The 23,970-nt window shown below is 44.6% G+C and overlaps 1 protein-coding gene across 2 annotated transcripts in view; it reads left to right on the top strand.

Moving 5' to 3' along the window:
• Nucleotides 1-23,150, top strand: part of Kit (KIT proto-oncogene, receptor tyrosine kinase) — a 77,372-nt gene extending 54,222 nt beyond the window's left edge. The window contains exons 8-21 of one of the 2 annotated variants that reach the window (XM_041671424.1): nucleotides 6,511-6,625; nucleotides 8,181-8,362; nucleotides 9,817-9,923; nucleotides 10,016-10,142; nucleotides 10,418-10,522; nucleotides 10,632-10,742; nucleotides 12,293-12,443; nucleotides 14,337-14,428; nucleotides 14,943-15,070; nucleotides 16,079-16,201; nucleotides 18,995-19,106; nucleotides 19,218-19,317; nucleotides 19,661-19,766; nucleotides 20,792-23,150. In XM_041671424.1, coding sequence (XP_041527358.1) covers nucleotides 6,511-6,625; nucleotides 8,181-8,362; nucleotides 9,817-9,923; nucleotides 10,016-10,142; nucleotides 10,418-10,522; nucleotides 10,632-10,742; nucleotides 12,293-12,443; nucleotides 14,337-14,428; nucleotides 14,943-15,070; nucleotides 16,079-16,201; nucleotides 18,995-19,106; nucleotides 19,218-19,317; nucleotides 19,661-19,766; nucleotides 20,792-20,923 — 1,691 coding nt within the window. In that variant the 3' untranslated portion in view covers nucleotides 20,924-23,150. Of the gene's footprint in view, nucleotides 1-6,510; nucleotides 6,626-8,180; nucleotides 8,375-9,816; nucleotides 9,924-10,015; nucleotides 10,143-10,417; nucleotides 10,523-10,631; nucleotides 10,743-12,292; nucleotides 12,444-14,336; nucleotides 14,429-14,942; nucleotides 15,071-16,078; nucleotides 16,202-18,994; nucleotides 19,107-19,217; nucleotides 19,318-19,660; nucleotides 19,767-20,791 lie in introns of both variants that reach the window. The other variant, XM_041671423.1, reaches the window with a different exon arrangement.
• Nucleotides 23,151-23,970: the final 820 nt, after the last annotated feature.

The raw sequence follows: 23,970 nt of genomic DNA, 5'->3' as shown, positions 1-23,970 counted from the left end.
TCATCTTGTTTAATCTTGAATGAGTGACCTTGCCCGAGTGCGTGGAAGTTATGAAATCGCCATCTGTCATTGTGTTTCATGTTCTTCTGTCTTCCACACACTGTCAGTTCCCAGGACCATGCGAAATTAAGGAATCGCTCTCAGGTTGTCTTTAGAATGGTAGTTAATCCATCTAAAAATAGTTGCCGGTCTTTTCACATTAATCTATTCATAGACTTCATACGTTTATTTGAGATCTGGCAGTACTTGAACATGTTTTTATTGTCTCTTAAACCCAGCCTGAGTAATGTTTTGATGTGACTTTTAAACAGTTGTTTTAAAAAGTTATGTAAAAAATTTAATTCTAATAATTTAAATGTTTGTTTAAAATCTTTTTTTTTTTTTTAAACATCATTCCCTGGCACTCACATCCATCCATGCCATCCTTGGGCTTGAACTCGGGGTGTCAGGCATGGGGACCAGTGCCTTTACTCACTTGAGCCGTCTTACCTGCCCCTTGTGTGACACCATAAAATCTCTTCAGAGAAAGAGACTCTCTTAGGTACTGGAAGGGCTATAGATGTTGAACTAGAAGGAAAACAGATACAGAAATGAGCCATTAACATAGAACCTGAATCTCTTTTCTTCTGAACAAAAGGCAGCAGTAGATGTACTTCTAAACATTTTTCTCTGGTCCAGGGCTACCACCATTCCTTTCCTTCATATCTGATGAGATAATCACGACACTCATGGGAGGGTCTGTGAATGCCAAACCTCTTAGAGAGTGCAGTCACCTGCCTAGGCCCCTGGGCCCTTTATTGCTTATGTGGCTCCGGTGCTCTAACCGTTTCTTCCTAATTAAATGGCGGAAAAGCCGAGAAATGCATTCAGGGTGTGACTGTAAACTTGGATGCCGATGCCCCCTGGCTCTTCCTGACAGCTGCATGAGTGGTCCTTTTATGCTGTGGACCTTCTGCTGTGTGGAAATTTCCTTTTCATTTGAGCCAGGTGTGTTTTTACATCACATTAGCCTTGTTCGTTTATAAATGTATGCAGGGTCGCCTCTGATTCAGTGAGAATTTAAATTAATCCAAGAATAGGTACATAATTTTGCTGTGGGCATTATGTCAATATCCTCTGAATTATGTGGCAAAATGAATTACCTACTTTGCAGAGTAGAAAAATGACATTTCAACCTGTGCCTATGCGTCTTGGCAGCCCGCATAGCTTCGTGATGGGTGTTTGGGTCCCCTGCTCACATCTGGACCACTCAGCACTGAGGAACCATGAATTGAGCTCATTGAGCCTGGCTGAAGAGGCTTTTCCAAGTAGAGACATTATTTGGGGATTCCATATTGAAACTGGGAGGGGTTCTATGTTTGTTTGAATTGTGTATGCGGCACCATGCCTGTGCGTTTGCATGTTCCCGTGTGTTTGCACATGCATGTGGACAGTGTGTAGAGGCCAGAGGTTGAACATTTATTAAATCAAGGTCTCTCCCTTGAACCTTGAGCTTGCTGATTCAGCTAGCCTAGGGAGCCAGCAAGCCCTGTCTTGGCCTCCAAGTACTGAGGTTACCAGTGGGCTGCCCAGTAGGTGCTGGGGCTCCCAACCTCAGTTATCATTTCCTAGCTCTTGTCCAGCAAGCGCTTTACCATTGAGCCAGCTCCCCAGCTCCTAGGGTTTCTTTCTGGTGGCTTTTCAGAGCAGGGATTCAGAAAACTGGGCTCCCATGTGGCCACTGGGTTTGAGCAGCCAGTGGATCCAGAAAAAAAATTTAAGTAGTTCAAAAGGTCAAAAGAGTTTTAAATAAAATAAAGAATAAAACTCATTATTTAGCCGGGGATACCACTTTATTAAGGTGGTGCTTTGTTAAAATGGGTTCTGTGTTTAAAATATATGGGTATAGGAGACCATAGTTGAAGGTTTTATTTTTGTTTGTCTGTCGAACCAATTTCTGTTTTAAAATGCCTATTTTGGGGTTGATGGTGTATGTAGATCAGTTTGTAGAACTTGCTTATCATGCACGAGGTGCCCTGGGTTTGATCTCCAATGTAAATGAGTGTGGTGGGAGACAGGAAGATTAGAAGTTCAAGGTCATCCTTGGCTACCTAGGAAATTTGAAGTTAGCCTGGGCTAGATGAGACACAGCCAGAATACCCATTTGACACTTTTAGATACCCCTAAGAAAGGACAAAAGATGTTTCCAAAGTATCTATTCTGAGAATCTCTGTAACATGTGTCTACACTATTTCCTTTAACTTGTTTTTAAAAGGTCAGCTGCAGGTATTTTGCTACTGCTTGATCTGGTCTCTGTTCCCTCCCACGCTCACAATACTGTGGCAGAACTCACTATAGCTTCTATCCAGACCCAACTAGAATGGCGACAAATTGTTAAACATGGCCACTGCATCACCATTCTGTCCCAGCAAAACCAGTTATAAAAACAGGAATCCATCCTTCTGACCACTACCCATTTGGTCTTTTTGGGGACCCGAGTCTGTCCCCTCTCAGGCTGATTATAGAATGTGGGCAAACTATTCCACATGGGAGCTGGTTAAGGTGAGCAGGGCCAGAGATCTCTGCTCAGAGCCACTTCCTTGTAGGAGACCAAATGAAAGGCGAGTCTCCCAGCTTCCTTCTGTGTGCCTGCGGCCTCCCAGTGCTGGCTGCCAGCTCTTGTTATATGTACCACATTCTTAAAATTAATTTTGTTCTTGCTTTCCACATGGACCTGATGGTAGTGAGAAGAATATTTTTCAAAATCACCAATCTGCAGAGTAAACTAGTGTTTAGGATTTTAATTGCATGAGCAACAAATTCTCACATTTCATTAACAAATGGCAGCTTACAGGCTGATCGCCGTTGTTGGGGGCGCTGGATGGCTTAAGTCTGGGATGCTGTTCAAATAGAAAAGGCTAGTTTAAAAAACCTACACAAGAAACATGTAACTTAGACACTTCTTAGGCTTATCAAAAACCCCAACTTGGGAGGAATTAGGGAATGTGTCATTTGGTAGCCTACTTATTTCAGAATGTCTAAGAAGCTGCAGCTCTGACTTAACCTGCAGAATTGCACGAGTTATGTGTCTTTAGCAGTGAAATGCATATTTAATGCCGTACATGGTGCATTGAGCCACTTAAGCTCAGATTTTCATTTTAGGAATCAGATCTACCTAGCTCATTCTTTATGCATTAAACATTCTCCTAATACAACCTGCCATGGACAGCCCATGCTGGACCAGTGTGCCTTAGCATTTTCAGAACGAGATGTCACACCACCAGTATTGAGGACAGGGCTGGGACTAAGATTAAGTAAGGGAACAAGATTGTAGGAAGAACTCACACGCTGGTCCCCATGTGCACCTTTGGATTGTTGCCCGTGGGCTGCTGCTCTGACCCCTTCTGGTCCTGGCCTCCGTCTTTATTTAAAAAACAAAACAACAGCAACAGAACCACACAAAGTGCTGACTCAGGTCTTTAGCTTGCAGAGGAAGCTGGGGGTTGGAGCAAGAATCTTCATTTAGCTTCTCTTAGAGAGTCTAATGCCGCTCTAAGGTTTAGGACCTGCTGAGACCCAATAGGGCAAAAGGATTCAACTAGCCTCAGGCAATGACCCACCTGGGAGAGGAGCTTTAAAAAACAAAACACCACCACCAAAACCGACTCAGTTAATCAACAATCGTAGGAACAAGTAGTCAAGCCAGACCACAGCATTGCTGGCCTGGTCCAGTCATTACGTAACTGCTACCAGGTGTCACGCTAGGAGGCCTGGATCCTAGAGAACGCTTGTCACTAAATGTCACTAAAGCGAAGGACAATTGATGGTTCATGTTTGCGCTGTTCAATTTTTTAATGGAAAGTTTTTATGCAGTCATTTCCAGCTCCATGTTCACTGTATGACAAAAAAGGCAGGAAGAATAAAGTAGAAGCAATCCATATGCCTTCTAGCCAGTGTTAACACTATTAATGTCATAAAGTATCCTTTTAGCATTTAGGGATTCTTTCTTCCATTGCGCTAACCTGAGAAAAACCCATCTTAGGACATGATAACCCAAGCGAGGACAAGTGACAAAATAAGTAGATCCCTAATGAACCTGAGAAGTTTGAGTCCTGCCATCTTTGCCCCCTCTTTGTGTTCTTCCCTACTTATTGTCAATGTCAGTATTTTTTTTTTTAACTCCATGTGTCTATGCGTACTTGTAGATTTCCTGTCTTTTGCTTCCCTGTCTTGAGAATAAGGGGACGAGGTCTCCTGGTCAGGAAAGCCTCAGTAAGACTCCTCTCTCAGTTATCTCCTTATGATATCAATCATTTGTTCCCTGGGGTGGTCTCATATTCATCCACCAGCTCTTGCTGCCACCAGACCTCCGTCGCTAGTCTAACATGTCACTCTGGCCATTGAGAGTCTGATGGAGGAGGCAAAGCATGAATGAGCTTGAATAACAAAATCGGGTGCTCCCCAAGGCTTCCAGGAACGGGGATAGAGACCTATTCAGTTGGCTTGAGAGAAGTGTGGGGTCCCCTGAGAAAAGGGAGATGACTCTTGAGTTGAGTCTGGAGATGAGAGAAGTGTGGGGTCCCCTGAGAAAAGGGAGACGACTCTTGAGTCTGGAGAGACCCACCGTCTTAATGGCTCCTGCAGTCTCCAGGAAAATGGCATTCTCCTAAGAGCCCACTGTTGTTTTGTGTCCTACTTTTCAGCCTGATCCCACAGTTGCCCGTGGTAATTAAATGAAACTTGCCAGATGGATGCTTTCGCAAGACGATGGCTCGTCTTCTTGCTCTATTTGCGAAAGCTGGCATTAGATCCAAATTCTCAAGGATGCTCCTACCTTGAGGATGGCTTTGGAGAGTAGTGGCTCTTTTGTGGTGTTTGCCAAATGGCCTGCCATCAGCAGGACCAGGTTGAGTGGCAGGTGGGTGTGTCATGCATGTGGACACCGATCCCTGCCAACCCTTCTTGCCTTCGAGGAGGTGGGGTGCTGAGCGGTGGCTCTCAGAGATGTCATTTATCATGGTTGCTTCCTTTGGGGAAGTGAAGTCCTTAAGCTCTTGACCCATCAGTCTTTCTGTCTCTGATCTCATGACTAGTTCATGTGTAATTGATGTTGAAATCCCCGTGCTTCAGCTTCAAACACACTGTCACGCTGTCCTAAAGAAACAATTTACAGAGCATTAAAGGGAGCTTGAAGGGTGTTAAATATTGTCCACTAAGTCTGTAGTCAACTTGCTTAATTGGGGAGCATAGCATTCCAATAGAAAGCCAGATCAGTAATAATAATAATAATAACAACAACAACAAATGCATCATTATATATCTGTGAGTCATTCTTGGTTCTTTTTAAAAAACATTTATTATATTTACTTAGTTGCGTGTGTTTCGGGACAGTGTGTGCCATGTGCCTCAGCATGCTTGTGAAAGCAAGAGTGTACGAATACCACCATGTGCACATGGAGGTCAGAGGGCAGCTAGTGGCAGTCGGTTCTCTCCTTCCACCATGTGGGTCCCAGGAATCAAACTACCTGCTGGGACATCTCAACATTCTTAGGTCTTTGCCACACTTACTCATCACCCTGCAAGGTGGTCACCATGGTTCCCTTTCTATGAATGAAGAGTTAGGAGAGGCATGCAGAAGCTAAATCAGTTGGGATTGTCCACTACACCCTGCCTTGCCGGTTCGTGTAGCCTGGGCTCATCTTCAGTGATATTGGTGACTATCTACCTGCATACTATTGACTGTCTACAGCATTCGTCCTCAGAGGACTAGCATTGAGAATATCACCCTCAGAACCATACAGTAGAAGTTCATCTTTTCACTTGAGAAGTAACTTCAAGAACTTGAATTTGTTGAATATCAATTGATTATTGTAGTTACACAGGACTGTCAAATTAGAGTCTTCCTGCTGGTACAATTTATGTTTTTGCTGATTGTACTTGAGCTGTAGATATATGTGTGAACAAAACTCTGGGGCTGGTTTCCTCTTCCATTTTCTGTCTGTGTTTCTATGTGAAATAAAGGATTAGATGCTCGCACTGCCCTTCACTCTCAAGATTTAGCTTTACCGTAAGTATAGCAATCCCATTCTTTTATCAGCGCCACCTCTTGTACTTCTTAAAAGGAGAGTATAGCTTCTATTTTTCCACAACAACTCCTAATTTCATCCATCCCAGTGCCCAGAATTTGACATGAAGTTTCTGGGCAGGTGGAGTGGCTTGAACTCCTATTGACAAGGAGTCTAAGTTTAGGATGCTGACTGTCAACCTGAAGAAGCCAGTCAGGTTGGTCTTGGCAGCCTCTTGCTATAGAGAGTTCCTCAGGATCCCTGTGCCTTCAGATGGACAGGCAGGGTCGGTGCAGGCCCTCTGAACCCTCGTGCCACCTCTGGGTGTCTCCCAGCTCTGGTTTGGGAGAGCAGCAAGTCAGGTTCTTCAGCTGCCTCTGGAAGGACCTAGGGATGGGATAAGAAAGGACGGAGAAAGCCACCCGGGGTTGTTTAGCAGACTGACATATGGCTATTTTCCCTACAGCAAAACCGGAAATCCGGACGTCTGACAGGCTCCCGAATGGCATGCTCCAGTGTGTGGCAGAGGGATTCCCAGAGCCCACAATAGATTGGTATTTTTGTTCGGGAACAGAGCAAAGGTGAGAGGATTATTTTTGGCGCTGCTTAAAATTCAGAAGGGTTGCATTTCAAATGTGTCTTCAGGCTTACTATTTATTTATTTATTTATTTTTATTTTTGAATAAAAAGCTGCTCCTTGATTACTTCTTTTTCTCCTATATCTTTGTGGCTTTTTAAGAAGGGATAATGGCTATATTTTTCCTGGCCGACATTAATTTTGTTTGCTGAAAAATGATTACTGAATGCCTTCTCTATTTTGGTGGTTATCTTTTTTGGGTTTATCATGCAATTTCTAGCCTGCAGGTAGATAAAGCAATTTCCCTGGACAGAGTAATTAGATTTCCATTCTATACACAGGAGGTAATGTGTGTGGGAAATGTGGCTGCGGTTATCATGAAAAAAATTACCTCAGAAGTTAATTGCCAAGTAACCAAAAAGTAATGATCTCACAATTACAACATACATATGGCATTTGTGAGCGATGGGTTTGAAAAAGTGTTAGGCGCTCAGCCCCCGAAACAAGGAACATCTGCCGTTGTGTGGCTTTCCCTCCCTGTCCACATTTAAGCCTTAAATTGTCCTCTCATATTCCCTGAAGATGAAAAAGGGGTGAATGTGCCATTTTTACACATCAAATACCGTGTTATACTCCAGCTTCAAAAGCTTAGTTTGGCCTCATGAATAGTCAGAATGGCGGTAGAAATTTTATTTTTCAAGGAATACATTTCCTGACAACGCGTTGGGATTGATCATGTTGGATTATTGTTTTGGTGTGGGTTTTAGCAGAATGTTTTGTTTGTGGGTGCATAAAAGCCCTGAATGTTGTGTCTTCTATGATGTGGCCTGAGTAAAATGTTTACGTGGAAGCAAGCCGTGCGCCAAACACTGGTCTAGCGTACGCCATGCTCGGCTCCTCTGCGTGGGTGAATCTGAATTCTGGTGGGTGGAGAGAGGGAGCAGACGAGACGACTGGCGTGTGCAGGTGCTGAGAAGGCCATGGAAAAGAGGCCTTTGGGGACTGTCTCCTAAGAGAAGATCCTTTTAGCCAGAGTGGTCATTGTACACATGGGCTGCGCCTCTGCCTCTGGACCTCAGGCTCCTCCCCCCTGCACTTTTTGAACCTTTCTTGTTTTCATTCTTGTTGATTTCCTACAGTTTCCTCCTCTACCCTTTTTATCTTCAATCGTCATGCACCCTTTCCAAATTCATTTCTTTCTAAGAGTCTGTGGTGTGGCAGGATCTGGTGCCGGTGGCTGTTCGAATCCCTTTCTTTCAGCCCCCCTTGAGACAGTATGCCACAGAAACCTAGCAGCGGAGAATTGACGGAACCCTGCACTTGGTGTTAGGACCCAGGTCCCTGTCCAATCTCTAGACCATCACTCCCTCTTTCTGCTCTCCGACTGTACTCAGAGGACCTCCAGGGGTCAGTCTCCTCGGGCCATTCTGGACTGATTGGTTGTGAAAGGGAGTTTTTATGGCGTCTGGGTTTCTAGTCGTGCAAGCGTGCCAGATGAAGGGGTCATGTGCTTTTGTTTAGCTTTCCTGGTGTAAGCCCACACTGCCGTTTTCTTCTAGGTGTGCCATTCCCATCCCAGCGGTGGATGTACAGATCCAGAACGTGTCTGTGTCACCGTTTGGGAAACTGGTGGTCCAGAGTTCCATAGACTCCAGCGTCCTCCGTCACAACGGCACGGTGGAGTGTAAGGCCTACAACGATGTGGGCAAGAGTTCCGCCTTCTTTAACTTTGCATTTAAAGGTAACAACAAAGGTATATTTCCTTTTAATCCAATTTAAGGGGATATTTAGCTTCTGTGTACCATACCATGATCTTAACTCCATCTCATTATTGGCCATATCATTTCTGGTAATGCCTGCATCCTACCACGCTGTCATCAAACTCTTCATTCTATGTTAGTCTGCTGATGATGTTTGTGCTTTTACCAATGTAATCTTGGCCATTTTGTTTTACCGGTTCTCTTTGTGCCTGTATGAGTTTCTCGACAAGTTATATGTGTACGGATAAGTTGAGTGGGGGGGGGGCATTCCTGCCTTGTACAGATACATAATTGGGGGCACTTTAAAATTTTTAAATGCACAGGATGTGATGGCACATGCCTTTAGGCCCAGCACCGGGGAGGCCGAGGCAGGTGGACTCCGTGAGTTCGAGGCCAGCCTGGTCTACAGAGAGAGTTCCAGGACAGCCAGAATTACATAGAGAAACCCTGTCCCAAGAAACAGAAACAAACAAAATAATAAATAAGTTCAATTTGAAATTTTAGTTATTTAAGATGAGTTACATTTTGTTAAATATTTGTATCAAAATATTAAGTGTCTTTTCTATGATCTTGTCAGCAAATGATTTTCCCCTCACTTCCGTGATGTGTGTGTGTTTGTACATGCTTGCCCATCTGCACTGCCAGAATCATACAGAACTCTGCATGCGTTGTGTGTGGCCTTCTGTGAGCTACACTCCTTGTACAGCCAGCTGTGCTTCCTGAGTGGCTAGCAGGCCCAATGACCCTTAAAAGCACTGCTGAGTGGGCACATATGAGACAGGGAAACTGGGCTCTGGGTTTGTTTGTTTTTGTTTTGTTTTGTGCCCAGTTCCTGTGGTGGTTAACATTGGCCGCAGGGCTCATGCCAAAAAGCTGCTTGCCCTCAGCTTTTGGATATAAGGAGGGACAGAACCATAACACTGCTCTCTGTATTGTTACTTTTCCCAGGCAGCGCTAAGAAAGGGTACTTCAGAAATGCCTTTCTTTCTTCTCTGTAAAAGACGTTTATGTTCAGTGTAGAACATTCAGAAAACATAAGAGCACAGAAAGAAGAAAACGCAAACCACCTAGAAAGAAAACCCATGCAGACGTCGCTTTTCATTAACATTATGCGTGTGCCCCAGAAAGTTGATTTTCTTTGTAATCTGGTCCCCAACTCACGTCTTTAAAGATGCTCATGCATCCAGTGAGGTGGATGTGGGTGTGGCACGGTGTCAGCTCCATCCCTAGCACAGAATGATAATATAATAGTGACAATAATGTATTAACATAAGAGAAGGAAAGAAAGAGAGGGAGGAGTGGTGTCTTTGAGTACCGAGAGTAAGATGTGTCCCCTGCATGCGCCAGGAGAGCAGTGGTTCGGCTGGGGACAGGTGGTGGTAGCCAGGCCGTTGTCCTGCCCACAGCTCACCATCACAATTCTCTTCCCTTGCAGAGCAAATCCAAGCCCACACCCTGTTCACCCCCCTGCTGATTGGCTTTGTCATCACAGCTGGCATGATGGGCATCATCGTGATGGTCCTCGCCTACAAATACCTCCAGGTGACCATTGACTGTGCTCTCCTCCCCCGGATGCCGCAGGGACCGAGGCGCTGATGGTTAACCGGTGACCTGGCTTTCCCTTTCTCTTCCAGAAACCTATGTATGAAGTACAATGGAAGGTTGTCGAGGAGATAAATGGAAACAATTATGTTTACATAGACCCGACACAACTTCCTTACGATCACAAATGGGAGTTTCCCAGAAACAGGCTGAGTTTTGGTCAGTATGAAGCAGGGGCTTTCCACCCAGCCCTCTCTGTGTACACATAACAGTGTGTTTTTAAGGAACCTGCATAGCTTCCTTTGTCTTGTTTCACCTGAAACAAGAAGTGCTTTCTGTCAAACCGAACAGAGGTTGGCTGGGTTGGCACAAGGAACAGAACAGTGAAGTGTCTCTGTCTCCAGACAATATGCACCCTCAGTTGCCTTGTTGATTTTGGAACCTCCTAATTGTCCCGTCGGGTCCTCACGCTGACCTTGTCTTCCTCTCTAAAGGGAAGACGCTGGGTGCCGGTGCCTTTGGGAAGGTTGTCGAGGCCACTGCCTATGGCCTAATTAAGTCAGATGCCGCCATGACGGTCGCTGTGAAGATGCTTAAACGTAAGTGACTGCAGGGCCAGGGCGTTCACTGCCTGTACTCACCGCTGCCAGTTTGCCTCATGGGTTTGCTTGTCTTTGTTTTGCTAAAATACAGTGTTTTCCATTTTAGCAAGTGCCCATTTAACGGAAAGGGAGGCCCTCATGTCAGAACTGAAGGTTCTGAGCTATCTAGGCAATCACATGAACATCGTGAATCTTCTTGGAGCGTGCACCGTGGGAGGTGAGTCCTGTCATCACGGCACCTGCTGTTGTCTGTTGGGTGATCAAAATATGATTTGGATAGTGCTTAATTATAAGTTGTTTGGGAGGGCTTTTTTTTTTGTCTTTAACCCACTCCTAAAAATGAAAATTTCTTTTAAAAAAAAAATCATTTCTGTATGTTGGGAGCCTTCAGGTTCCTGTCCTCTTGTTATTTTGAGATGTTGGCTCTAGCTGTCATGCTGGGTTATAGAGCATTGGAGAGACACCCCACAACTGTTCTGCTCCTCTCATTCCTCTGCCCCCTGACAGTCTTATGGACTGTCTCTCTCCAGCTCTCTGCAGGTCAACATTTTAACTCCCACAAGTGTGGGAGAACACACGGGATTTTTCTTTGTGTGGAACTGCGCAATCCTCTTTTGCCCATTATACTTTGCATGCATGTGTTGAATTATAATGCCCTCCCCCTTAAACAGGTACAGGGATATAGCTTCTGGTTGTATCATCCCAAGTGGGGGGTGGAGGTGGAGGAATAGCCAGGATATATACAACAGACTCTCACTGATGCTTACATCAACATGGGCTCTTTGCTGACTCGACTCCCCCAGAAGGGTTTTCTGGTCTTAAAGCTTTATATATTGCTGGGTCATAATTAGTCACTCAGGAGTTAATGTTCATTTGCCTGCTATAACTGAAAGTAGCCCTGAGCCTCCCACTTCTCAAATGCACACCAAATAGAGCAAGCTTTTCACTTCTGATAAAAAAAAAAAAAAGAAGAGGAAGAAGAAAAAGCTTCCAATTTTAACCCCTTAGTCAGTGTTCCCATCGAGGATGTCTTGACATTAGCAGAAGGCCTGTTGTTCTGAAGGAACAAGGTGTGTAGAGTGAGCTGTTGCTGTTTATCTACAGCCACGGCACTGTAGACACGTTTGAACAGTGTCTCAGGACAGCCCCCGTGACTGATGCTTCATCACCCTGTGAACTGTTCACAAGGCGGTTTCTACCCACAGTAATTAGTGGCCTGTTAACTTCGGAACCACGCTTTTAAACATTCAGCGCACCAACTCTTTTCAGCCAGTGGTGCTTGGCAAAATGGGTGGCGTCTAGTTCTTCGCCCACTTTCGGGTCGGGGCTTAGCTGCCTGTTCCATGTGGTTACTTCCCTACCAGGCTACAGCTCAGGTCCTTCGTTTTCATAATAATATTACAGCAAGGACACAGAAACCTGTCGTACACGGAAGTGAATCAAAGAGTTCCCGCAGAGGAAGCTTGATCACAGTAGAGCCTTTGAAAGCAGTCCCTTGTGGCTGCAAAGCCAGCAGTCACGCCTGGCCCCTAACGTTCATGTCACTTAGACATCCAGGTAGAAAGGGGATTGCTTGTTTTATTTCACTCAGCACAATGCTGCTTTTTTGATAAGTGATGTTAACAGATAGAATTATGTTGGTACTAAGAAGGCTTAGCACTGAAGCTGAATGCTAATAGCCACAGTCACCCTTGGGTATTTCTACAGGAGGCTGGATTATCTAGAGTGTATCTTGTGTCTTCCTAACGTTTTATTATATCCTCATAGGGCCCACCCTGGTCATTACAGAATATTGTTGCTATGGTGATCTTTTGAATTTTTTGAGACGAAAACGTGATTCATTTATTTTCTCAAAGCAAGAAGATCAGGCAGAAGCGGCACTTTATAAGAACCTTCTGCATTCAAAGGAGACTTCCTGGTAAGGCTGATTTGCATAAATAGTCAGCCGTTGACAGGCAGTTCAAGGGGTCATAAGGGTTTGCAATCAAGGCTGATTCTTACTTTTAAAAAAATGAACTGAGGTACTCTGAGGTGTGAAATCAGAATTATTAAATTATTTAAATGTGATTCACTATTTCAGAAGTTCAGATAGTACCCTTGAAGATTCAAATTGAGATTGCTACTGATTTCTCTTAGTGCATGTTTCTGTTCTTCCCTGAGCCTTGGTTCTGTGGAACTGAATGTGTTTTCTACCTCTTCTTTTTACTGTGGCTCCATTTTCTGCTTCCATTTGTGTTCCTGAGCTTGGGTCTGCAGGCATCTTCATAGTGGGATTGTTTATAGGGAAGAGGGAAAGGCTGTCATACAGCCAGGGTTAAGTCTGGGGACTGAGCATATTTCCATATGTAGACTTCTTGTCATCATAGTGTTTTTCTGTCTGCCACGTCCCTCGTGTCATTGTTATAAAGTCATCGCTATTAAAGAACATTGTTTGACCTCTGGGCCTTTCTGAGATTGCCCTGAAGGATGAGGATGCAAAGGATGGAATATATGCAGCTTCGAGATCCTTGGAGCAAAGTTAGTTTGCTGTGCAGCATAGAAACAAGAATTATGGGCTAATATAAGTTGTAAGAATTAGTTAATAAGAAGCCTACGCTAATGGGCCAATCAGTTTATAATTAAAAAAAGAAAAGAAAAAAGAAATCTCTGCCATGGCTCTTGTTTCCTCTTCTCAAATGTGGTTGAGTTCCGCCATGGAAGAAGCCTTCCGAGATCCGCCAAACTTGATGGAACTCCTATCCACGCCCTAGACCCTGTACTTAACAACGCTGTAGTTGTGTGGTGGATCTTACTTACCTCTTCTCGTCTTTACTCTATGCCCTGGGTTCAAATCTTAGCCCCAGAAACTAATGAAATTCCATAGGAATTGGACTCTGTTTTAGATGACAGGCTTTTGTCTTCTGAAGTCTCAATTCTAGACTTTTAAGGAGACCTCAGTAAATGTGGAGGGACAATTACCTAGTAAAGCTTTCCCCACTACTAATGCTTAAAGTACCAAGGGAAGCTTTGTGTTTTCATTTTAATCCTGAAAGCTTGAGTCGTTTAGTGGGGTAGTGAAATGCCACAAAACCCACCTTTTGTTAGTTTTTCATGAACACAGACTCTTCATAGAGAGGCAGGAACCACTTTGCCTTGAGTCTGGAGCCTGGGCCCTGTGTGTGTCTTTTCCACTTTCTGATATAATGGCCTGAATTGTTCTGTCCTGTGTGATGTTCTTTGCGCTTTGGGATCCCATATGGATTTGGAGCCACCAGCACGCTCTGAAGGAGGTTGTTGTCATGGTGTTTCTATGCTAATCAGAGGCAGGAAGTACTAGAAATCTTGAAGAGTCTCCAGCCAAATGTTGCAGATTCAAGAGGTCCAGATGGTCTAGAAAATCATCCAAATTATTGGTGTTTATCTGAACCAAACTTGGTTTTTCAAAACCTTCTTCCCTCAGTCTCTGTGTGCTTAACCATCTCCCCGTGCACATGTCTTGGAAGTGCCTTGTTAGCTTCCGGCTTGTCTGAGTAGGGGCTCATTCAGAGACAGGAGTGGTGTGAGGTAATAGGTTTTGGCTCCTTTTCCCCATTCTATCATTGTAGCTAGAGATGGGACTCCTCTAACCTGATCCCCACGAAAAAAGACATTCCTGGGGACTGGACCCGAGCAGTAAATGGTAGACACTCATTTCTCACAGAACCGTTTCAAAACTCTTCATTCACATAAAATCAGTCTGCAGTATGGCCTAGCAGCTGAGAGCGGTGGCCTGACCTGTCCTTGTCAGGGCTGTGTTCTGTTTCCTTCTGACTTCGGTGTTTCCTCTTCCCAGCAACGACAGTACCAATGAGTACATGGACATGAAACCTGGAGTTTCCTATGTTGTACCAACCAAGACAGACAAACGGAGATCTGCAAGAATAGGTACGTCCTTGCCAAGCGGAAAAGCAATCCGGCCCTGTGGTTTTTTGATCACCGGGACTGTGATCGAACCGTGTTCTTTATTTTTCATCTTGTCTCAGGGAGATGGGCTGGGGGTCAGGTGCTGAGCTTGTAGAGATGTAGGACGAAGATTTGGCCTCTTTCCCACTAACGGGAATGGCTGTGTCGTTCCCAGGAGGAACCTGCTGTGGCCAAGCAAGTGGTCGTTAGGGCTCACAAGTAGATGTGTCGGACGAAAGCAGGTTTTGTATCTAATATCTTACTGTTAGAGACGTGAGATTTTGAAAGTGGACCCACCGTTGCCCTAAGGATTTTGAAACCTTCTGGGGGTTATTGGCTTTGTGAGTCAGTGTCCACCTTTCCTCCTCTCTGAGGAGGTGATTGGCCCAAGAGTTCACTCTGTTCATTCATTGCTAGCCTCTGGTACTGTGACTGCTTCTGTCCTCTCCTAACCTCTTAGGTTTCTATTGCTAAGAAACCCCTGTCTTCCTAATAGACTCGTATATAGAAAGAGACATGACTCCCGCCATCATGGAAGATGATGAGTTGGCTCTGGACCTGGAAGATTTGCTGAGTTTCTCCTACCAGGTGGCCAAGGGCATGGCGTTCCTCGCCTCCAAGAATGTGAGTGGCGGCGACTCTGCAAGTGGCACAGCGTCTTTTTTTGTTTGTTTTTAAACTTGAGCGTTTCATCATAGTCCTAGTTAGAATGCAGAGTGTCATTTTGAAGTGTGGTAACCAAAAGCAGAGGAAATTTCATTTCTTCATGTTCCAACTGCTGTCTCTTTGGAATTCCTGCTTTAATTTCTGAGCTCGAAAGTGCAGACCTGTCTAAATGAGCGTCCACAAGTATTCTTTCCTATGCGGTGAATTCATTTAAAACTTTGGCTTTAAAGATACGTGTGTAGAAAATAGAAGAATAATGGTTTTATCATCAAAGGCGGGAGTCAGGAGCGTGCCTCATTGTTACTATGGCATGTAGCTGGGCTCCTGCAGGGTGAGCCCCGTACGTAGATTGTATGTGAGGAGTGTTAGGCAGTAAGAGATCAGAGAAAGAAATGAACAATTAAGAAAAGGATGGCCAGGGCTTGGGGGGGGGGGAAGGGATTGATTCTGGAGGGGACAGAGTGTCCCTCGGGAGAAAGGAATCATCCCAGAGTACGGTCACAGCGACTGCTCTAGTGATATTTCCAGGCAGCTTCCACACTAAGAGATGAACTAAAATGAAGCTTCCTTCCTTGTGTCCTTAGGAAAGATCAAGTTGAAGCTGTCAGATGTTTTTTTAGGAGAAGACATTCAGAGATGCATACAAAACAGACTTTCAGTTTAGCAAAGCAATTTGACTATTTATAATACATTTTCCTATGAATGAAAGCCGTCGAAGTGGGAGAAAGACGTTTATCAGGACTGAGTTGGAAGGCAATTACAGCAATTAGAGTCCTGATCGTGTGAAACACAAAATGTGAATATCATTTGCGGCATAGTTTTTATTTTTGGGCTACTAAATACTTCTTTAAAACAAAAGTTTTTCTTTTTTTAAAAAAAAAATGTAAACAGCATTGTAGTATTAAAAATAGTCTTCTCTTTGAGCACTGAGATGAATGGCTGTCGCTTTCTCTTCTGCCCCAACAGTGTATTCACAGAGACCTGGCGGCCAGGAACATTCTCCTCACTCATGGTCGGATCACAAAGATTTGTGATTTTGGTCTTGCCAGAGACATCAGGAATGATTCGAATTATGTGGTCAAAGGAAACGTGAGTGCCTCTCTGTCCAACTGATCAACACAGAGCATTTTGGAAAACTGGTTTCTATTATTGTAGTAATCCAATCCCTACCTTGTAATGCCAAGTATTTCAGCAAAATTTGCACGGAGTGCTGAACGCTCCTACTACTAACGTTTGATAATAGAATTCTTAGTTATAATTGTATAATTAGAGGGCATATGAAGGAAAGAGAAATAGCCTTAATTTTCATTATTGCCTGAGAATAGCAATGCATTTGATTTTGTTCAACTGTAACAAATGTAGACCTGAAGGTCACAGTAGGCTTTTTTTTATTTGAGGTTGAAATACTCTGTGAAAGGACTACAGTCTAAGATGGTGTCAGAGTTAGCTGTATTTGGAATGCTGGGTCTTGTAGTCAGTATGGCATTGGCTATTACGTAGACTCATAAATAACGGTTGGTTTGTGGAACAGAGCAAATTTTCCCAAGTGCTCTATTTCACCACCAGCCTTTTCTGTAACCTCAAGACAAACCCGTGCCTTAGAAAACATTGTCTTCCAATTTTTACAGTGGGAGAAACTAAGGTGCAGTATATTTCAGTGATTTATATCTGAGGTAGCATAGTCAGTAGGGGCCATGGGTATGGAAGGCCATAACCTCTTAGATATATATTCCTAGGTACCCATTTTTTCCCAGGCCCATTTGAACAGTCCATATTTATTCCTGGAGGTCAATTTTTGTGTCTGTCATGATGATGCATGCAATGCCTTCTCTTTTATCGTCGTGCCTCCTCTGTTGGAAGGCTGTGCACAGCTCGGTTTTGTAAAGGTATTGCTGGCTTTATATCCTGGCTCAGTCAGACGGTTCTGAAAAGGCTCCATCAAGGTTAAATTTTTTTTTTCCCCCAGGAGATTTGATGAAACCAACTTCTTCCCATCCTGGTTTAGTACATAAAGGAAGATGGAAAATGCTTTTCTATTCTAGCCGCTAAGTGAATATATATGTATTCATTTTATATATTCATATATATAACATTATACACAACATAATTTATATTGATATATAATATATATCAATATATATCATAATTTATATTGATATATAATATATATCAATAGAGCAAGATAGAGGAAGTGAGTTGTCTAGGTCCAGCCTGGCTGAGATTGGCTCTGGTCCCATTCAGCGGGTTTGTAACTGATGAGAGATGGTTACTCTGTATTCATAGGAGTTAATCGTACTTGGCAGAGTTCTCAGAACACAGCCAGGCCCATTCTTCTACTCTGTGGTTTGGAAATTGAAGCCACCAGGATAGGGCTTGTGCCCCGGCATCTCCCTCGCTAATTCTGCAGTTAACAGGTCAAGTCAGCTGAACTAAGCGATTATTTGAGAGTTTAAAGCAAGGGGATGTACATGACACAGTACTGCATAGACGTTCAAGTAAAGTCCCTTTGTTCTCTGAAAATTCTCTCAGTTCTTGTGAATTCTTAATTCTCAAGATTTTTCCACCCTGGGCTCCGAGTCCAGGGTAGACTGTGGGCTCCTAGTCAGAATACCATTTCAAACGAATGGACTACTCAGATTCACTTAGAAGTTAATGTCTTTAGATACCCAGCCCTCTTGAATTCAAGACAGTAACCGATCCCTGGTATAAAATCTGGGGATGCATAGTAGATGGTTTTATAGTTTGTATGTGTATCATTCCCTGCCCCACCCCCACACTAAAATAACCTCTCCCCAGCGTGCAGTCCTCAACAGACTTAGAGGACTGATTTAGCTTCACGTGGCAGATTAGTATCCCGAAATCCTGATAGACTGTCTCTAAGAGGCATAGTCACGGTGAGTTGAGTTTACCAAGTGACAGGGTCCTGAACGCCGGTGTTAGCACCGGTTCGGCCACTCCCCACCTCGGAGCAGCCACTGCCCTCATCAGCCTGTGTTAGTCCAGGTGGATGGGGGTGAGCGGGACCCTGCTGGGCTTTTTACCTGCATTACCTCATTTACCATCCCACAAAACAACTCCTTGTGTTTGAAATCTTATTTTTGTTTTGCAAGATGATTCTGAGGCTGGCTTATCTGTATTTCAGTAACTTCTCCGGAGGGCAAGTGAGGGGTAGTATGGATCGCAGGTATCAGAAGTTCAAGAGTAAATGAAAAGGAATCGGTCAAGGCCAAGGTTGGCAGAGACGTTCTACAACAGAAAGCTAGCACCAAATCCTCCTGCCTTTCTGGGCTTTGTCCTTTCTGTGCATAGCCCTCCTCATCCTGGTCAAAGATGACCAGAGATACAGCTAGCAATCTTGTCTATGAGGCAGATATGTGATGGGGTGACACAGGAAAGGAGATTCAGGTGCATAAACTACAGTATTTTAAGGTGTTTTTTTGTTTGTTTTGTTTTGTTTTCTCATGCCACTGCATAAAACTTGAATCTTTGCAGCTAAAACTAAGTGGTCTGGCTATAGCTAGCTGCAGAGGAGGCTGGGAAATGTAGTTCTAGTTGGGAGAGGCCATATATTTTGTTGGCAGAGAGGAAGAGTGAAACCCTAAGGCTCTTCAGTGTTGGAGGCCATTATTGGAAGGGAGGTTAGGATCCGTGAACTTGAATGTGTATGCTCATTTACTATACTGACTCAACGCCCCTACTTTTGAAAGGGAGCTATTGGAACCACGAGTTGAAAGTAGGAAGTGTCTGGGGGTCATGAAGTTTTGAGGTCTTGTTAGGTGGTGCTCATCGCTACATTCCAGCCAGATCAGCGCCAGGACAGTTTTCCGTTTTATCACTTGAGCATCCTCATTCACTGGCTGAATCTCCCATGTTTCCTTCAAGGCCCGACTGCCTGTGAAGTGGATGGCCCCGGAGAGCATCTTCAACTGTGTGTACACGTTTGAAAGTGACGTCTGGTCCTATGGCATTTTCCTGTGGGAGCTGTTCTCTTTAGGTAAGGTGTTCCTTGCCAGAGACTGCCTCGTTGCCCAATGGTTTCTAGAAGCTTCCTTTACATCCTCCTCACTCACGAGTAACACTGGTTTGCCCCCTCTCTGTGCTCCAGGAAGCAGCCCCTACCCAGGGATGCCAGTCGATTCGAAGTTTTATAAGATGATCAAGGAAGGCTTCCGGATGCTGAGTCCGGAGCACGCACCTGCAGAAATGTGAGGACCCCTCAGGCTTTTCCTTCAGATGCTTTCCTTTTCAAAGGCAGAAACCCCAGATGTTGACGGTTTTTGCTAGCGCAGTTTGAAATGTCATTGGGTTCCTTTGATGGCTACCCCTGCTTAAATGTCACGGCTATGGTTCTTTTCATAATCTCTTGTCACCGATAGCACAGAAACTTTTGACAGTATCTCACGCATACAGGGTTTTATTCTGTCTATCTGTCACTTCACACGTTCTGGTGCGTAGCCCAGATTTGTTACTGAGGTTGTCCTGTGGTGAGCAGCAGACAGCGGGTTAAGGGTGCCGGGGAGTTATAGACATTGGCCCCCTGTTTTGCAGATACGACATAATGAAGACTTGCTGGGACGCTGATCCCCTGAAAAGGCCGACGTTCAAGCAGGTCGTGCAGCTGATCGAGAAGCAGATCTCAGAGAGCACCAAGCATGTGAGTAACCACCGGGCCCAGAACCCTCTTCTTCCCTGTTCCAGGGTCGTGTTCCCCAGGCTTCCAGGACGAGGCCCAATCTCCCCCATCTCCCTGGCTTGGATTATAAACGGGCCTTCTTCAGAGGGTAGACATAAAACAATGGAAGCCCATTCTTTCTGCTCACACCCTCCCCGACTTCCACTTCCCTTCTAATCCAGGGAGATGTGAGCTGGGGGAGGGGAGCCTCGTGCTCAGACCTGTGGAATTAGATGTTATCATAAGGCCAGGCCATGCTTCCTCCCTGTCCTGGAATGCCGATCATGGAACTGTCTGGTCTCCTTCTCACGTGGCGGGACCATTTCTCCGGGGTGGGCTGGTGTGGACTAGAATAAAAGAAGACAGCCTGTCACCACAGTAAAGCGAGTTCTAGACAGTGAGAACCAGCTAGCCACAATGCCTGCTATGCCACAGCCATAGAGAAGGGTTGTTTGAAGTTAGGACAGCGCTCCTAGGGAGTGTGGAATGAAATAAATCCATTGTTTCCTATTTGGCTTTTATGGAAGAATTAGCTGCCTTTACTGGGGCTAGACTTCTGTTTTAGCTGCTTCCCCCTCCCCCTGAGCCATTGCCGGGGGAACTCTTTTCTAGGGTTAATGCTTGCTCTGTGGGGCATCAAAGCAGATTTCAAACGAAACATCCATCTCCACCCAAAGTGCTTTGATTCCTGACGAGCGACTCTGGAAGAGTCCTGCAAATTACCCCCAGCAGTTCGCTCTAGGGATCCGTAAGCCCTCTTCATCGGCTGACCAGTGCTTGCTTTCAGATGAATCCCACGAGGAGAGAAGCGCTCCACACATTATACACTTAGTACCTAGTGTAAAATTATTTCCTCGTTGGGGGGGGCTGAGGTGTAAACCCGATCTGGGTTTCGGCCACTGCTTCCTGCCAAACCCTTGTCTTCCGCACTCTGCAGCCATGAGTGCCCCTGCCTGTTGGGTTTTTAGAGGTGGTGCTGTGTTTGACTGTGGCGTCTTTCTCTACAGATTTACTCCAATTTAGCAAACTGCAATCCCAACCCAGAGAACCCCGTGGTGGTGGACCATTCTGTGCGGGTGAATTCTGTCGGCAGCAGCGCCTCTTCCACCCAGCCTTTGCTCGTGCACGAAGATGCCTGAGCAGAAATCATGGCCACCAGGCTTCCCTGCTGTCTCCCTCCCTGGTCTTTTGGCTCCCATGATGGTTGTTTTGTATTCCTTTGACTTGTATCCTACTTCAGGGTAGCTGGTCCCCCATCCCCACCCCACTGTGATCCTGTCTTTATGAGCACACTTTAGTGGCTGATGGCCTTTCTGTGTTGCCATCAGCCACCGTCCCACTGCGAAGGTCCGAACTGTATGTATATCTTTTCCTAATAGCAAAGTAGCTCCTACTGTAAACAGAACTCCTGCTTTAGAGAAGGGAGGGTGGGGTGAAACTAGGTGCCCAGAGTTCTTTGCAATGCTCCTCTGAGTCTGTCTGAAACGTATGGCCAGTAGTTCATTTGAAGAATAGAAGTAGTCCCATCTGGCCTAGCGAGCCCTCCAAGATGATGGGGAAGATGAGGAAGACTAGAAAGTGAAACCCAAGCCTTTTGTGTGGAAAGTAGACCATTATCAGAACAGAGGACACTTGAAAACATCTGGGCTTAAGAAATCTAGTAGTTCATGCTGAGAAGGAGACCTAGGCTGTGAAAGAAAGTGCCCCGGAAGCACGAACAAAGATTCTTTGCTGTGGGCTGCTGCACAGGCTTTTGTACAACTGACCTGGTTTTTAAATAGAGTTCGCTGTTAGGGAGTAGAATGGAGACAAGACCTCCCTAGCCAGCATTTGTAAATACTCATCTATACGTTGTATGTGTCCATACATTGGAGGGGGGAACCCCGCGAGCTTTAGTTTCTGGTACAACCCTGGCATAGGTCTGCTGTGTGTAAGAATAGATTAAGAGCCATACAGATTTGAAGGAAACAGTTAATGCCTTTTTTTTTTGAAAGGAAAAATATTAACTGCTAAGCACAATTTTTATAAAACCTCTTAGCCAATGTACTTGCTCTGTAGATTGCCGAGAACAAGCCTCCCAGCTTCAGAGGGGCATTGTAGGCAAGGGAACTGACGCCCTTCTGAAAAGATTACCATTTTACCCCGAGATTCCCACAGGAGTGAGAAAACAGTGCGGTCCTGGTTTGGATTCTCACATAGCAGGAAGCGAAAGTTAGATTCTGCCTTTTTTATAGGCACATCCTGGACATCGGGCCAGTATCTATATAAGTGTGTGAGTGTGTGTGTGTGAGTGAGTGTGTGTGTGAGTGAGTGTGTGTGTGTGTGTGTGTGTGTGTGTGTAGATGGCGTGTGGGTGAGATATCTTGGGGACCTTGTTGCCCTGAATCCTGGAGGTCCCCCAGTACCCAAGAAGTAACAGCTTTTTTTTTTTTTTTTTCACTTCTCCTGTCTCTCTCCTGTTTCCCTGCATATCGCCCACCGGCCAGAAGAGATTACCCAAAGCCACCAGCGGCTTAGCAGAGTGGAGTGCTTACGGATCTATTTATTTGAAATCCACCTGCACTTATGACACTCTTATCTATACTCAACATACTGTACCCATCCCTTAGACCTTATAGAATGCGATCATTCCAGGAAAGCGTAAACTGGAAGCCTGGATGTTACCACGTAGTTGCCACGCCTGCCCCCACTCCCCATCATCACTGTCCAGTATAAGCGATAAGTGTGTCCCTGGCAAGATTCCCGTGTTGTCTTGCAGGGTTCAGGTATGTTGCCTTCACGGTTTCCCCCCAACTCTTGACCCCTTAGACTACATTCAGAGACATGTGGCCATCCAGCTGGAAGTGACCGCTTGCACTGGTCTTCCACACTCTCGCACCTTTCTAAAGTTAACTGGTGTGGCGGTTGTGTTGTCACGGACGAGGCTGTCACTGTTTGCCATACTGTGTCCGAAACATTCCTTTGCATTCCTATCGACTTTGGTTATAATAAGGAAAGTAGCTGTTAAATATGGATGTCTAGGTACTTCAGGGGCGCACCATTGAGAATTTGTCTTGGATATTCTTGAAAGTTTATATTTTTATAATTTTTTTTACATCGAATGTCAGATGTTTCTTTCAGTTGCTTGATGTTTGGATTTATTTTGTGGCTTTTTTTGTAAATATTGAAATGTAGCAATAATGTCTTTTGAATATTCCCAAGACCCATGAGTCCCTGAAAATATTTTTTATATATACAGTAACTTTATGTGTAAATATATAAGCTGTGCAAGTTTGAACATGTTATGGTTCATGTGTGTGTTTTTTTCTGATATGTTGTCCAATTGTTGACAGTTCTAAAGAATTCTAATAAAAATGTAAATGTATAAATCAAATAAATTTTTCTGTTTTTTTAAAGTACATCCACCCAGGCAGAAAGTTTTGTGCACCATTTGCATAAAACACATATAGGACTCTTCATCACACTAGGATCTGTATATGGGAAAATCCAATAGACTTTTATTAGTAATTTTAGTGTGTGCTGTTTTCTCCCCTTAGAACCCAGGGTCTCTATTTAAGTTGAGAGATGTAGAAAACATTTGGAGAGTTTTTCGCATAGCTGTGATTAACATTAGGTTGATTCACAGGGAGTGACTATTTGTTGGCAAAATAACAGTAAATAACAGCAATTTCATGTGGTCCAAGCTAATTCACACAGCATGTTTTCTCCTAAAACAGATGGACTAAAAGTTAGCTTCGGTAGTAGTGTGTAAGGTTATATCAGAGATCTGAAGAAGGCAGCTTGTGTGTTTGGTGTCGGGTTTGAGGTGACATGACCTCCTCATGAGACGAGGTCGATGCTCTTGGCCTCTAATGACGGACGGAGTTCAGCATCCTCACTTGGATCAAGGAGGCTGTTCTGTGACAGGATCCTCCTGTGATGTACCAGCAAACACCAACCAAAGCACTGGAACCAACTGAGACAAAGCTCTTTCCTGTACCATACAGCTTATTAGGAATGGGTTAAGGGGAGGTGGGGGTCAAAGCTCTCTCAGTAAAGGCATGTGTTGTACCTGAGTTCCATCCCCAGAACTCATTTTTAAAAAGGAAAAGTCTTGATGTGCTAGCACACACTTATCTCTGTGATGGAGAGGTGGAGAAGGGGCTATGGGGCTCCTAACCAGTGAGAGAAGTTATCTCAAACAAAC

Source organism: Microtus oregoni, unplaced genomic scaffold, assembly GCF_018167655.1.
Source record: "Microtus oregoni isolate MIOR12 unplaced genomic scaffold, Mior012 000021F_ref0000039, whole genome shotgun sequence".
Classification (NCBI taxonomy): Eukaryota; Metazoa; Chordata; class Mammalia; order Rodentia; family Cricetidae; genus Microtus; species Microtus oregoni.
The sequence above is the reverse complement of the archived record's forward strand: the minus strand, read 5'-3'. Positions and strand labels throughout refer to the sequence as shown.